General features: G+C 39.3%; 2 protein-coding genes across 3 annotated transcripts; both read left to right on the top strand.

Annotated features, from left to right (window-relative positions):
* Window positions 1–1062: 1062 nt before the first annotated feature.
* Window positions 1063–5711, top strand: LOC143857845 (salicylic acid-binding protein 2-like). The gene is made up of 3 exons (XM_077368362.1): window positions 1063–1496; window positions 4669–4806; window positions 5293–5711. Exons 1-3 carry the CDS (start codon window positions 1137–1139, stop codon window positions 5572–5574), a joined length of 780 nt encoding a protein of 259 aa, XP_077224477.1. The 5' UTR covers window positions 1063–1136; the 3' UTR covers window positions 5575–5711.
* A 7486-nt stretch (window positions 5712–13197) lies between these two features.
* LOC143858096 (salicylic acid-binding protein 2-like) lies at window positions 13198–16121 on the top strand. Of its 2 annotated transcripts, XM_077368711.1 has the most exons (3): window positions 13208–13606; window positions 14943–15080; window positions 15696–16121. In XM_077368711.1, the coding sequence occupies exons 1-3, from the start codon at window positions 13247–13249 to the stop codon at window positions 15969–15971; spliced, it is 774 nt and encodes a 257-aa protein (XP_077224826.1). In that variant the 5' UTR covers window positions 13208–13246; the 3' UTR covers window positions 15972–16121. The 2 variants fall into 2 exon arrangements, with proteins under 2 accessions (XP_077224827.1, XP_077224826.1); XM_077368712.1 differs by lacking the exon at window positions 14943–15080 and having other exon boundaries at window positions 13198–13606.
* The last annotated feature ends 234 nt before the right edge of the window (window positions 16122–16355 follow it).

Raw genomic sequence — 16355 nt, 5'->3', positions numbered from 1 at the left:
TTACCTGAAATCCACTTCTCTCTTCATGAAACTCACCCTAGAACTCTTGATTTCAATCCTAGTTAGATCTTTCCTTCAATTGGGTATTGTGACTCAAAGTTCGTTGGAATTCTTCGGATAAAACGATCCCCACGAATTCAAGCGTTCCCCAATTGATTTCCAAAATGATTATCTTAAATAAGATTATCAAGATTTTAGGGTTGCGTCTTTTCGGCCTAAAACTCTCATTCATACAGAAGTTAAGTTTTTCGTGAATTATATTACAATTTTAGTATATAAATTTTTGTATGAAAATTTCAAATTCGTACATAAGTAAAGTTTTTCGCGAATTTTTCAAAATTGGAAATTGCATGAAAATGTTTACTAAATGATCTTCTGTTAAGTATGAAATGACAGAACGAGATTAATTCTGTACGAAATTTCAGATCAGAAGTTAAACAATGAGAAATTTGAGTAGATTTTTTTAAAACTAGTAGATCTGATTCATAAGACCAGGATTCCGTGGGCGTGAGTGGTGCCTAACACCTTCCACTTACGTAACCTAACATAACCTAGTGCTTTGGTTAGATCTAAGCCTTTTACAGAGTTAATTAAGGATCCTAGGCCTATTCTTACGTGGAGACTCTATAATCCTTATCAGATTTGTTTCCTCTGAGTATTTTGATTTGATTTTCTAAAAAGTTTTCACAAAGCTTTGAGATTTCAAATCATTTCAAAAATAAGAGATCAAAGGACCAAATCGGTGGGACATTTAGAGTGCTACAATGACACAAGTATGCTGGGGACAATTTATTGTAATGAATTTGGGACTTTTCATTGTAAGCAAACATATATAGATTTTCAATTAATTTACATTTGAGGGGCATGTTAAGATTTGTCAGATCAGATATGGTGACCATTGGATCATTATCTTTGGTTAGATTAGGCTACTAGCTACATTAGGCAGGTAGTTTATATTTGGTTTATCTTTGCCTAACCTTATCTTTATCTTTAATCATTATCTTGTATGTTTATCCATTAAATGATTATCTAAGCATCATTTACTTGTTAATGAAAGATCATCCATAAAGTAGTGGAAAATCTGGAATTTAACATAAAAAGAGGCCAAAACAAGTACAAGCAAGACCATAAGAGAGATGGAGAAGAAGCACTTCGTCCTAGTACATGGTGCAGGTCATGGAGCATGGGAATGGTATAAGGTAACCGGAATTTTGACGGCAGAAGGCCATCGAGTAACGACGGTTGACCTTGCGGCATCCGGCAATAACCCGAAAAAACTCTCTGATGTTTCAATGTTTTCGGAATACTCACAGCTGTTGATAGAGATGATGGATGATCTGAATTCACAAGATAATGTGATCCTTGTGGGCCACAGCTTTGGAGGTTTGAGTGTGGCTCTAGCAATGGATAGGTTCCCGGATAAGATATTGGTGGCCGTCTTCGAGGCCGCATTCATGCCGGATTGCACCAACCTCCCCTCCTTTGTCCTGGATAAGGTAACCTTGTCCTGTGTTTTCACTGTAAATTTGAGAGCTTGAGACACAATATACAACCACTGAAAATCCCTAGCAAAATAATGATTTTTTTTTCCTGCATGATCAATGAATTAGATCACTCTGCATGGAACAAAACTTCGCTCCGCAAAGTTGCGGAGAAGTTTCCTCCGCAACTATTCTTCTGCCAATCGGGTTTTGCCACATGGCGGTTTCTTGGTAAAGAAAATAAAGCTTATTTTTCTAAGGACAATTGTTCCCCTTTCCATAATTATCCCAAAAACAACGTTTAGGCACACTTCTCTATGTGTGAACCAAGTGGGGCGATAACCGCTGCCAAAAGAATCTTGTTGTTGGGATGATCCCAACTCTCCATGCGATGATCTCAACCCTCCAAACAGTAGACTTTTATATGATGCGTTGTCATACTCTGAATACAATACAAAGTATAATTTATTTTTTAAAAAATCACTTGAGTCCACTTGGTTCGAAGGTCCAAGCTATTCATTTGCTTGGCCCCAACGTAAATAAGCCTCTCCTATAAAATCACCTCTCTCCAATTTGATCTACGGATCAAAGAGTTAGGATATTCATAGGGAGATGATTTTTTGGGGAGAGGCCTATTTACATTGGAGCTCATCAAATGAACGGTTTGGATCTTTGGACAAGGTGGGTTCGGTGGGTTCAAGTGAGAGGGTTGGGATCATCTCATGGAGAGTTGGGATCATCCCAATAGACCTGGCAAACGGGTAACCCGAGCGGGTACGGGTACGACCCGTGCAGGTACGGACCCAACGGGTACGGGTAAAAAATACCCGCGATTCTGGGAGTAGCCATTTCATGTACCCAGACCCCACCCGGGCGGGTACGGGTAAACCCGCGGGTAACCCAGCAAATTTTGGAATACTGGACAATCTGAAAATTGCGCCATTTGATGGCCAAAATTATGGAATACCCATCAAATAGAAGTGTTTCTAGTGCGTGAAAAGTACTATCAATTGAGTACATGAATTGTGTGACAATGAATGCTCAAGGCCCCCTTTCCTGAGAATCTCTACCCCACTTCTTTTCTCTTGTTTTCTCCTTCTTCAAACTTTCTTTAACTTCGAAGATTTTCCCTTGACAATCTCTACACATGTGACTTCTTACTTGTAGACATAAAACACTCCTAAAATAGCTAATTACATTAAACACTTTGTTGTAGTCCCAACGAGTCCTTTAGGTATCCTAAGAAACATCATAAGAACTCCTAATATACTCTTTGATGATCTAATCTAAACATCAAGGACCCTAGAAAACATATAAGGACTCTTTGATAATTTAGCCTAAACATTAAAGACCCTTGAAAACATGCAAGGACTCTTCCATTTTCAACGCATAATAACTATCCTAGAATACTACAATGACTTTTCACAAAACAATAAACATTGAATTTTATTTACAATTTCCAACAGCAACAATAACAGCAATATAAGCACATACCGGTATAGTGATGATGAAGCCAGAGAACAAATTCCAGAGGCTTATGAAAAAGAACATAACAATGGCAGCAATTTGGTGGCCTGGAGTGATTGCGACCACCATCATCCCATACAACGTGAAATAGACGAAGCACATGAACATGAAGTAGAGGAACCAAAAGAACTTGTCTGCTTGCCAAGGGAAATTGATCATAGGGTAAAGCAGCAGACAATATACAATAGACTGCAATGCTATGTAAATTATCTCAATGCCCACCTACAAACCATGAGATTGTTAGGATGTAGTTTTCTCATATCAAAACAATAAAGGCACATAGTAGTTTTGCCAATCCACTTGAAGTGTGAAGATTGTTTCAATCATCCTTCCATGGTCCTCATTTCATATCTTCTCTAGAGTAGGAGGCACCAAGTTTTCTCATATCAAAACAATAAAGGCACATAGTAGTTATGCTACGGGCACCCGCGGATTTACCCGGCCCGGCCCATTTTTGACGGGCCGGGTGGACCCGCAGGTCCACTTCAAACGGGTCACTAGTTAGAGACCCACACCCTCAAATTTGGGGGTGGGCCGGGTGGACCCGCGGGTTCGGGTCACTTTTTGCCAGGTCTACATCCCAACGACAAGATTCTTTTGGGCAATGGTTATCGCCCCACTTGGTTCACACAGAGAGACGTGTGCACATTGTTTTTGGGATAAGTATGGAAAGGGGTATAATTGTCCTTAGAAAATAAGCTTTATATTTTTTACTAAAAACACCACGTGGCAAAATCCGATTGGCAGAAGAAAAGTTGTGGAGCTAAGTTTTGTTCCTCTGTTTTTCGAGCATTTTCGTCTCACCTTTGAATCTGAACGGTTGAACGATTCTAACGGGCCCAACATATAATTGAAGATTCAAACCCACCGATCAAACAGGATTTCTTTCATGTTTTTGTATGGGTCGACATTTTCAAAGTTTGATTTAGAGGAAGTCTCAATAAAGTTTGGTGGGCCTGAGAAGAATACAGATGAGCTCTAGTTATGTGGACTAGAGAACTCCCCAAAGTGATTGGGTTTGGAGCACACAAGAGTCCCATTACACTCTCTCTCCCTAAAAATATGTAGGCATTAGTTGAGTTTTTATATGGTATAAGCCCTTGTAGTCCAGTATTTTTCAAAAGTACTGTACGACCCACACCATATGATGATCCAAACCGTCCATTCGATGGACCAAAACATAAATAGGTTGTGCCCCAAAACTCACTTCTATAGGATGATCCCAACCTTCCAATCTATAGAGGTTTCCATAATATTGAATTCCACTACTATAGATCGGAGGGCTAGGACCATCCTATGGAAGTGAACTTTTGAGCACAACCTATTTAAGTTGTGGCCCATCAGATGGACAGTTTGGATAATCCTATGGTGTGGGCCGTATAGTAAATTTTGAAAAATACTGGACTATAGGGGTTTACACCATATAAAATCTCCCATTATTTTATCTTTATTTGAAACATCTGCACAGCAGGCCACATCTCACCTAAGCTTTGTATTTCTCCTTCTCCCCCTTTTTCTCTGTGTGGACCATTTGCTAGTTTTCCATCCTGGCAAGCTCCACCAGTTCGATTCTGATTCTTGACTTTTTATTATTTGCTCTGCCAATCGTCGGAATATGGTTAACAAGAAGTTTGTTTTTGGTTTGTGGTTTGAAAAACAGTACAATGAGAGCAAGCCTTTGAAATTCTTTATGGATTCAGACTTCGGATGGGGTCATGGAACAGACAAGCCTCTAATATCAATATCATTTGGCTCCAAGTTCTTGTCATCCAACCTCTATCAGCTCTCCCCTTTAGAGGTAAGTGGTAAGTGGGTTTACACATTAAGGGTGCGTTTGGATTGCCAGAATGATCATGTGTTGGAATTGGTGTTGGATTCTGTCTCATTCCGCATATTTGATTAAGTTAAATTAACAGAATAAATGGGGTGAATTAAAATAGGGACTAGAAAAAAAAAATATATACTCATTTTCCCACTCAAGATTTGGTATTCTGATTCTGCCTGTCAGAGTTAAACGTTTTATTGGATTTTTTCCTTTCCATTCAAAGTGTAAGAAGAATATGAATTTAAATCGGACGCTGATTCTAATTCTTGGTCAATATAAAACTGCGGATTGACGGAAATATTCTTAATCAAAGCAAATTGATAGGAAGGGATAGGGGCACACATTGATATGAATTACTACTACTATGCGGCCCGCACCAGATTGAACATAGCCCAAAATTTAAAATTTTAAACATTATATTATACTTACCATTCGCATTTATTCTGTGGTTGTTTAAAGGATTTTGCTTTGAACAGAAAGTTGGGAAGGGAGGCATCATTTTTCCAAGAAGATCTTCCAAAGACACCGATGTTTTTGAGAGAAAGATTTGGATCTGTTGCTAAGGTTTACATCAGATGTGACCAAGACAAGGCTGTTACTGAAGATTTTCAACGTTGGATGATTGAGAATAATCCAGTGAAAGAGGTGAAAGTGATTCAAGGTTCAGACCATATGCCCATGTTCTCAAAGCCCAAAGAGCTTTGCAATTATCTTTTGGAGATTGCCCAGACTTACTTTTGACTTCTACAAAGACTGTTAATGCTAATGTTGTCAGTGCTATTACTACTACTATTGCTATTGTGCAGTTTAGGAAGAAGAATAATAGATTTAGGGGCTCTTTGGATTCAATAAAAATCAGTATTTATTTTCAATTAGAATCATTTCTTATTTACAAATAAAATGCTAACTTAAAGCCAATTATTAGGCCCCATTTGTATCTCGCATATGTGATAAGATCTATTCATCCGAATGGTTGTTGAGAAAATCCGGCAAGCAAATCCGAATGTGATAAGATCTATCACGTACAAGTGAACGGAAAAGTAAAAGTAAACACAAGCCACAAGATAAATACAGAGATTTATGTGGTACGGCCTGTAAGTGCTCATGATCAATATGAACACCGGCAACAGATCTTGGCGATTCAACATTGAGAAAATTACAGAACAATAGAGATTGAATTGAAATGAGAAAAAATTATACCGGAAGCCATGAATTGGGTTTTTCCTTTTCTCTGAGTTTCTCTTCACTACACAACCGTCGGTGATGGGGTCCGGTTTCTTTCTCTTCAAGCGTGGATTCTCAAAGATTGAAACGAATTTGTTGTGTGCAAATAGGACCCAAGAGTTCCTTTTTATAAGCGTTTGCGGGAAGAGATACGACTCCTCATCGTGCCGATCCCTCTCCTCAAACGTCTCTTATTTTTAAACGTTTATACCTTTTCACACCAAATGATCTTGACCGTCGATCTTGCAACCGCCATATCCACCGTTAGATTATTTCCTAACATTCTCCCATTTGGCTAGCAAGATCTTTGAGTCAAACATAAGGATCATAACTTTAAATTAGTGAGATAATAAACACAACATTCCGTTTAACAAAAACTACCAACAATAAACCATGTAACCATTGGGTCACCAACTCTACCCAATAGCCTACCCCATGATTATATTATTAGTAATTCTTACTAACATGAATGTAAAAGCATACATGTATAAGATGTAAACATGGTCCAAAATAGTCATACAGACACATTCTACCTCTTATTAACAATCCATTTACAAAATGTGCACGAAATGGAGCGGTAGAAAATAATCATAATATATATCAGAATCATAAAATATAATGTGATCACAACAGTGTATCTCAATACCAAATGCAGACTCCCACTATCATAGGCTATCAAAAGTGTCAACCAATCCCATGCGCGCTACATGCTCTCTGAAGAGCTTTGGTGACAAGCCTTTAGTGAAGGGATCCGCCAACATAAGTGCGGTGCTTATGTATTCCACAGATACATGCTGATTCTGAACTCTTTCCCTCAGAATAAGATACTTTAGATCTATATGCTTCGAGCCGTCTCCAGACTTATTGTTCTTGGAAAAGAAAACCGTAGCGGAAGTATCACAGAGAAGTTTCAGCGGCCTCTCAATAAAATCAATCAAATTAAGCCCTGAAAGAAAATTTCGCAGCCATAAGGCGTGAGCCGAAGCCTCCGAACATGAAATAAACTCTGCCTCCATAGTGGATGAAGCCGTCATTCTCTGCTTGACGCTTCTCCAAGAAATAGGTCTTCCTGAAAGCATAAAAATATAACCAGAAGTAGACCGATGGGTGTCCCGACAACCAGCGAAGTCGGAATCAGAATAGCCAATCACCTCAAGGCTATCTGATCTCCTAAATGTGAGCATGTAATCTGAAGTCCCTCGCAGGTAACGCATAACCTTTTTGGCTGCCTTCTAGTGATCCAGACCTGGGTCACTTTGGTATCTACCAAGCATGCCAACTGCAAATGAAATATCTGGATGGGTATAGGCCTGAGCATACATGAGACTACCAACAGCGGAAGCATAAGGAATATGTCTCATCTCATCCCTTTCCAGTGCGTTCCTGGGACATTGTAACTGACTGAATACAAAGCCCTTAACTATAGGGGCAAGACTAGGGGAGCACCTCTCCATGCTGAATCTCTTAAGGACTTTTTCTATATAGGTCTTCTGAGACAATCCCAGCAATCCTTGAGTCCTATCTCGATGAATCTCTATTCCTATAACATAGGAAGCTTCACCAAGATCTTTCATATCAAAATTCCTTGAGAGGAATTGTTTTGTTTCTTTTAGCATGCCTAGGTTACTACTGGCAAGTAGTATATCATTAACATATAACACTAGGATGATGAATCGTCTCCCACTAAACTTAAGATATATGCATTGATCTACAGCATTTTCCTTGAACCCAAAACTAGACACTACCTCATGAAATTTCAGATACCACTGCCTAGAAGCCTGCTTAAGTCCGTAAATGGACTTTTTAAGCCTACATCCTAGGTGCTCTTCGCTCTCAGCCTTAAAACCTTCAGGCTGAATCATATAGACATCCTCATGAAGATCACCATTTAAAAATGCAGTCTTCACATCCATCTGGTGTAACTCTAAGTTATAATGAGTCACCAAAGCCATGACTATCCTCAAAGAGTCTTTCCTTGATACTGGAGAGAAAGTCTCTTTGAAGTCTATTCCCTCTTTCTGAGTGAACCCCTTAGCGACTAGTCTGGCCTTATATCTTTCAATACCGCCCTTAGAGTCTCTTTTGGTCTTGAAGACCCATTTACAGCCTACAGGCTTGACCCCTTTAGGTAACTCGGTGAGTTCCCAGACACGGTTCTTTTCCATCGAGAGCAACTCATCCTTCATGGCTTCAAGCCACTGAGCTGATCGGTCGCTATTTATGGCTTGACCAAATGAAAGTGGATCATTATCCATTTCACCGTCGTAGTCACACTCGTTTAGATAGACAACATAGTCATCAGAGATGGCTGACCTCCTCTCTCTCTGTGACCTACGCACAGATTGCTCAGCGACAATCATTGCTGGAGCATCAGGAATGTGGGGCGAAACCTCCAATGTGCCATCTGGTGCATCAATATCCTCAGGTGGAGGAATCGACACTACTCTTTCTTGGATTACCGGTATTGGAACAAATATCCGGTTCTCCTCAAAAGTAAGTGACCTAGGCACAGAACTCCCACTGAGATCACCATCCTCTAAGAATACAGCGTATCTAGTCTCTACAATCCGGGTGCTATGAGTAGAACTATAGAACCTATAACCCTTAGACCGTTCAGGGTAACCTATGAAGTAACAAGAGATGGTCATAGCGTCTAACTTTCTCAACTGAGGGTTATATATTTTGGCTTCAGCCATACAGCCCCAAACATGCAAATATCCTAGCTTAGGCTTTTTACCGACCCATAACTCATAAGGGGTCTTAGCCACAGCTTTACTCGGTACACAGTTTAGGATATGAACGACTGTTTTCAATGCTTCTCCCCACAAGGACTCAGGCAATGGTGAATTGCAAATCATGCTCTTCAGCATATCCATAAGAGTATTGTTTCGTCTCTCAACAACACCATTTTGTTCAGGTGTACCCGGCATCGTGTACTGAGCTACAATACCGTTCTCCTGTAGATAAAGTGCGAACGCACCTGGACTGCGGCCCTTATCGGAATATTTGCCATAGTACTCCCCACCTCTATCGGACCTCACAACCACCTCTATCTGCCATAGTACTCCCCACCAAAACAGACATCAAATTTGGGTTCAGAGGGGTGGAAATCCCCTAAATCCGGATTTACCCGGCCCAAAAACCCAAAAAAATTTTGACTCAAAATCAAACAAATAAAACCAAATTTTGTTGAATTTACACTGTAACCATATAATACAGTGTTCAAATGAAAAAACTGACTCCAAAAATGGGTTCAGGAGGGTTCCAAACCCCCAGAACTAATATTAGCCAGACCCAAAACCCCAAAAAATGACAGAAATGGCCCAAAAAATGGTCCCTGGGCCGGTTTGGGTTGGGTCTGCTGGGCCCAGACATGTTTTATGGGCCTTATCTGATAACTGGGCCTTTCCAAAAATCGCGGATCCTTGATGGATCCTTAACGGGCCTGCGCGGCCCATCACTATTCATCATCTTCTCCAACAGTAGTTATAAATTCCAGAAAATCCCAAAAAAACAACAAATTTAAATTTCAATTTCTGGGTTCGTTTGACATCGGATTTAGGCACCGTTTATTGCATTGGACTCGTCTTTCGACGAACTTCACATCCATGCCGGAAAATCACCGGTCGGAGCAACCGTTTTCCGGCGATGTCAAAAATCCCAAAATTTTTTTTTTTACAAACTTTATTTCAATCGGATTTTCTCACAGAACCGTGGCTCTGATACCACATGTAAGTGCTCATGATCAATATGAACACCGGCAACAGATCTTGGCAATTCAACATTGAGAAAATTACAAAACAATCGAGATTGAATTGAAATGAGAAAAAAATCATACCGGAAGCCATGAATTGGGTTTTTCCTTTTCTCTGAGTTTCTCTTCACTACACAACCGTCGGTGATGGGGACCGGTTTCTTTCCCTTCAAGCATGGATTCTCAAAGATTGAAACGAATTTGTTGTGTGCAAATAGGACCCAAGAGTTCCTTTTCATAAGCGTTTGTGGGAAGAGATGCGACTCCTCATCACGCCGATCCCTCTCCTCAAACGTCTCTTATTTTCAAACATTTATACCTTTTCACACCAAATGATCTTGACCGTCGATCTTGCAACCGCCATATCCACCGTTAGATTATTTCCTAACACGGCCAAGATGGCAACATCGACGGGCAAGAACACAATCTTTCATTATATATGAGAAAAACAATATACAAGGATTACATTGGATTAACCCAAACATACAAACCTGCAACCCTTTCCTTGCCCTCTCAACCAATACCGTATCTGGGAGTAACTTGAGAGGAAACCTACACGAACACATTTAAGCGCCGGACGTCCACGAATTTAAGTCCACAGACATGCAAGGCAATCCAACAACCATTTAATAAGCAGAGCAACTAAATGAAATAATCTCATAACCAAATCAAGATAATTGTCATAATAAATGTCTACTGTGTAAGCTAAACCAATTGCCCAACCTTGACTATAATGAATGATAACTAAACAAAATTAACTCAAAGTCTGCTAATGTCTCTAATAACTCAAAAGCATAATCCTAGAGTCCGTCCTTCTCTCTGCCAGTGATCCCCGTGAGATAAAGATCCCCTACTGTTCAGCATCTTTACCATAGGTAATAAAGAGTGAGCTAATGCTCAGTAAAGTAGACAGGTTCTATAACCAGTAGATAAATATGGTAAACTTTTGAGAGATACAACAATCATTAAAGAAAAACTGATCTCACAGGCATTTCAAGAATTTATTATATACTGTTATGATAAAACTGGCACACTAGCCTACCTAGTCAAGCTACATCCCCCGCTAAACCTGCGGAAAGCCAAGTCCTCGCTAAACCTGTGGGAGACTACATCCTCACTAAACCATGGGAGATCTCAACGCCACTAACCTGCGGAAGATCACCTCCTCACTAAACCCACGAGAAATCCCGTCCTCGCTAAACCTGTGAGAGAACAAATAAATTTGGCTCGTAACAAGACACAAGGTAGACTAGGGCCAATTTCATACACAGTCACGATCCATCTGGATCCAAGATTATCCCATTGGGACCTTACTTTTATCTGAGATACCTGGACATACTCCATGTCCCCTTGCATGACACCGACCATTTCCAGTCCAAACTAGCACATCCATGCTTATTTCATGTTTCTACAATTTAGAACTTGTTATGTGATTCAAGAAACAACTTTGTGTCATGAATAATTTTATGAGGATATCACAACCCTATGTGTAATCCAGCACAATTATTTAATCAAGAGTGATCTTAATACACGCACCCTTGCATAAGAACCATCCATCTGATGAATATAACTACTATAGATCACGAGTCTACTTACAGCAGTTTTCATCAAGAACTTCGTCATGTATCTAGCCACAATTGGTTGAAAAAGGCTTTGAAATGGGCCAAGTAGATATGACCCTCTTCATTAAGAGAAAAGGTGAAGACATACTCATTGTGCAAATATATGTAGATGGCTCCATATTTGGTTCCGCTGATAATACATGCAAAATGAATTTGAGATGAGCATGATGGGAGAACTCAATTATTTTCTAGGTCTACAGATCAAGCAATGCAAATGTGGAATATTCGTAAATCAAGAGTATACAAGAGAGCTCCTTAAGACGTTAGGAATGGATAGCTCACCAATCAAACCTACTTTCATGAGCATATCCGCCAAACTAGAAAAAGATAACATAGGTCCAGTTGTAGATGAAAAGTAATATAGGAGTATGATAGGTAGTTTATTGTATTTGACTGCTAGCATGCCATATATTATGTTTAGTGTTTGTCTTTGGCTACTAGATCTTACGATCGTAAGATTTGAAGTTTATGATTGGACGCCAAATCTTACTATTATAAAATTTGCAGTTTACTATTAGCTCCCAAATCTTACAATTGTGAAATTTGAAGTTGACTATTGGTCACAAAGTTTACAATTGTAAAACTTAAAGTTTACTATTGGTCAAAAAGTTTGCAAATGTAAACTTTGCCAGGGTTGTATAGGTTGGTGCAATTTTGGGCTTTTGCTGGTTTTTGAGCTAGATTTCGGATGGGTGAATGCTGGGCTTGATTTGAGTGAGTTGTTGGGTCCACAAATTATAGAATTCCACTACTTTTTTCTTCTACCTTGTATGTAAATCTTATGCCTGTTTCCTTTATTTTATCCATCTGGCTTGGTTGCTTTAGTTGGCAAACCCATCTTTCCTAATCTTCGTGATTCTTGGGCTATTAATCTAATTTGGGATAGTTACTTCATCTGGGATTACCTTCACAAAGAAAATAGAAGTTTTTTTTTTTTTTTTTGATCGGTAAGCTGGGTTTAGGCGGACCCCTACCAGTATATTGATTAAAGAAAGATGTTACAATAAAAGGGAGAAGACGAGCCCCAAACTTTAGAACAATGGCTAAAGAAGGGGGCCGAACAAACAAGGACATAATACCCTTGAAATCAAAACTTAAGACAAGCACAACAAGAGAGAATACACGTGAACTCTAGAGCCAGGCCCCATTTTAGCCCCTAGTGATAAGAAAATAGAAGTTGACAATTCATAAAAGAGGAAAATGATTGTGAGCTTGAAGCTCATATAGCTTATATGAGCTTGAGGGCCCAAACACATGGGTCCCACATTTTTTGTGGTGATCCAAGCCATTCATTTGCAAGGCCCCATCATAGATAGGGTATGTACCAAAAATCAGCTCCATTGGATTATCCTAACCCGTCCAAAAGTAGAGGGCAAAAATGGGCAGATTTGTGGCAAACAGTGTCTGTCCATTTTGCCCTCTACTTTTGGATGGGTTAAGATGATCCTATGGAGCTGATTTTTTGTACACAAACTATCTATGTAAGGACCTTTCAAATGAATGCTTTAGATCATCCTAACAATGTGGGCCCATATGTGTTTGGGCCCTCAAGCTCATATATGCTAGATGAGCTTCAACCTCAGAATCATTTTCCTCTTCATAAAATATAAGAGAGTGAAAATTTGAGAGCTTGGCAGACAAGACAAGGAATTTTCATTAATTTGTATTATATTCCTCGTTGTTCTTTTCCCTCACGTCTCTTTCTTTCTTTCGTAGCCACAAAAGAACAAAATAAGTCAAGCCTTTGAAACTTAATAAAAAGAAAGCCTATAAAGAGAGGCCAAAAGAAATACAAGCTAAGACCATAAGAGAGATGGAGAAGAGGCATTTCGTTCTAGTACATGGTGCAGGTCATGGAGCATGGGAATGGTATAAGGCAACCGGAATTTTGACGGCAGCAGGCCATCGAGTAACGACGGTCGACCTTGCAGCATCCGGCAATAACCCGAAAAGACTCTCCGATGTTTCAACTTTTTCGGAATACTCACAGCCGTTGATAGAGATGATGGATGGCCTGAATTCACAAGATAAGGTGATCCTTGTGGGCCACAGCTTTGGAGGTATGAGTGTGGCTCTAGCAATGGATAGGTTCCCGGATAAGATATTGTTGGCCGTCTTCGTGGCGGCGTTCATGCCGGATTGCACCAATCTCCCCTCCTTTGTCCTGGATAAGGTAACCTTGTCCTGTGTTTTCACTGTAAATTTGAGAGCTTGATACACAATATACAACCACTGAAAATCCCTAGCAAAATAATGATTTTTTTTCCTGCATGATCAATGACTTAGATCACTCTGCATGCTATTTTTCGAGCATCTTTTTCTCACCTTTGAATCTCAGCCGTTGAACGGATTCTAACCGGCCCCACATACGATTGACGATCCAAACCCACCAATCAACCAGTATTTCTTTCATGTTTTCTTTATGGGTCTTCTCAAGAAAGTCATTGAAATTTTCAAAGTTTGATTTAGAAGAAGTCTCAAGAAAGTTTGGTGGGCCTGAGAAGAATACAGATGAGCTCTAATTATGTGGACCAGAGTACTCCACGTGACTGAAGCACAAAATATCAGTGATTCAGTATGCATTATTTGAGTTTTAAGGTATAAAACCTGTGTAGTCCAGTTTTTTTGAAGTACTATAAAACCCACCTACACCGGTGCTTAAAAACTCGTTGACTCGACTCGGAACTCACCCAAGTCGACTCCCTTTTACCTTGGCCGTGTTCCGCGTTGGACCGCATCCGCATTCCTCGTCTTTCCCTAGAGAGTCAACCACATTCTTGGCAACGTTCCGCGTCACATCCGCATTTTTAAACATTGACCCACACCATGGTATAAGTTGTTCCCCCAAAAAAAATTCCATAGGATGATCCCAGCTGGCCAATCTATAGAGGTTTCCATAATATGCAGTTCTTCTATACATCTGTGGGCTAGGATCATCCGATGGAAATGACTTTCTGGGCACAACCTATTTTCGTTGTGGCCCATCAGATGGACGGTTTCGACTCATCCCATGGTGTGGGCCCTGCAGTACTTTTCGAGAAACACAGGAGTATGTGTTTACACCCAAGGTTTTTAATTTCGGTTTCGGCCGAAATTTAGGGGCAACCGAAACCAAATTTTTTTCCGAAATTCAGAAATTTCGGCCGAAATTTGGTAAAGGCACATGAAATGTCATTTATTTAGGCTGAAATTTCGGTAATTTCGGCTGAAATTCAGTAAAGGAATAAAAAATTAATATTTTTTCCCAATTTCACCGAAATTGCAGAAATTTCAGGCGAAATTTAGTAAGTTTCGGCCATTTCGGTGTCGGTCTCGGATAAAATCCAAAATTTTGGATTTCGATCGAAATTTAAAACCATGCTTACACCATATAAAATCTCACGTTATTTTATCTTTTTTTGAAACAGATTTCTGCCCTCTCTCTTCTTCTCTCTCTCTGGACCATTTGCTAGTTTTCTAGGTTGACACTTGACAAGAAGTTTATTGTTGGTTTGTGGTTTAAAAAACAGTACAATGAGATCACACCTTCGGAATTCTTTATGGATTCAGAATTCGGATGGGCTCATGGAACAGACAAGCATCCAACATCAATATCATTTGGCTCCAAGTTCTTGTCATCCAACCTCTATCAGCTATCCCCTTTAGAGGTAAGTAATAACTGGGTTTACACATTAAGGGAACATTGGGATTGCCGGAATCAGTTGTTGGAATTGATATTTGATTCTGTCCCATTCCACCTATTTTGTTCAATTAAATTAACAGAATAAATGGGTAAATTATAATAGGGACCCGATAAATAGGAGAAAAAAAAATGTCTCTGTTTCCCACCTAAGATTTGGTATTGTGATTCAGCTTTTGTCAGAATCAAACATTTGTTGGATTTGTTATTGGATTTAATCCTTTCCATTTAAAGGGGTATAAGAATACGAATCGAAAGAGGATGCTGATTCCAATTCTTGATTCCAGCAATCCAAAGCCAAAAAAGGGTTTAAAAGTTAAAACGATTAAAATAAAACTACTGAACGACAAAAATATTCTTAATCAAAGCAGATGGATAAGAAGCACCAAACATTCAACTCTTTCTCTCCGTCTATCTTAAAAAAATTAGTTAGTTTTTTCCAATATAGAAAGGGAAAGGGGCACACATTGATATGAACTACTACTAGTATGTGGCCCTTACTAGATTGAACAAAGCCCAAAATTTAAAATTTAAAACATTATATTTTACTGACCATTCTCGTTTATTCTGTGGTTGTTTAAAGGATTTTGCTTTGACAAGAAAGTTGGGAAGGGAGACATCATTTTTCCAAGAAGATCTTCCAAAGATACCGATGTTTTCGAGAGAAAGATTTGGATCTGTTGCAAGGGTATACATCATATGTGACCAAGACAAGGCTCTTACTGAAGATTTTCAACGTTGGATGATTGAGAATAATCCAGTGAAAGAGGTGAAAGTGATTCAAGGTTCAGACCATATGCCCATGTTCTCAAAGCCCAAAGAGCTTTGCAGTTATCTTTTGGAGATTGCCCAGACTTAACTCTTGACTTCTACACAGACCCTGCTAATGCTGCTGTTGTCATTGCTATTACTACTGCTATTGCTATTGCTATTGTACTGTTTAGGGAAATGAAACAGATTTAGGGCCTATTTGGATTCAATAAAAACCCGTATTTATTTTCAATTAAAATTATTTAAAATTAATCTTATTTACAAATAAAACTCTAACTAAAAGACAATTATTAGACCCCATTTATGTCTCACATATTTTATTAGATCTATTCATCCAACTGGTTGTCTAGAAAATCCGGCGAGCAAATTTGATCCGATCATGTACAAGTGAAAAGGAAAAGTAAAAGTAAACACAAGCCATGAGATAAACACCGAGATTTGCTTGGAGCTAGGAGAGTTTGATGTTACCCTG

The sequence above is a fragment of the Tasmannia lanceolata genome, unplaced genomic scaffold, assembly GCF_043159265.1.
Source record: "Tasmannia lanceolata isolate RefF3 unplaced genomic scaffold, GAP_Taslan_0.1 ptg000025l, whole genome shotgun sequence".
Lineage (NCBI taxonomy): Eukaryota > Viridiplantae > Streptophyta > Magnoliopsida > Canellales > Winteraceae > Tasmannia > Tasmannia lanceolata.
Note: the sequence above shows the minus strand (reverse complement) of the source record. Positions and strands in the feature narration are given on the sequence as shown.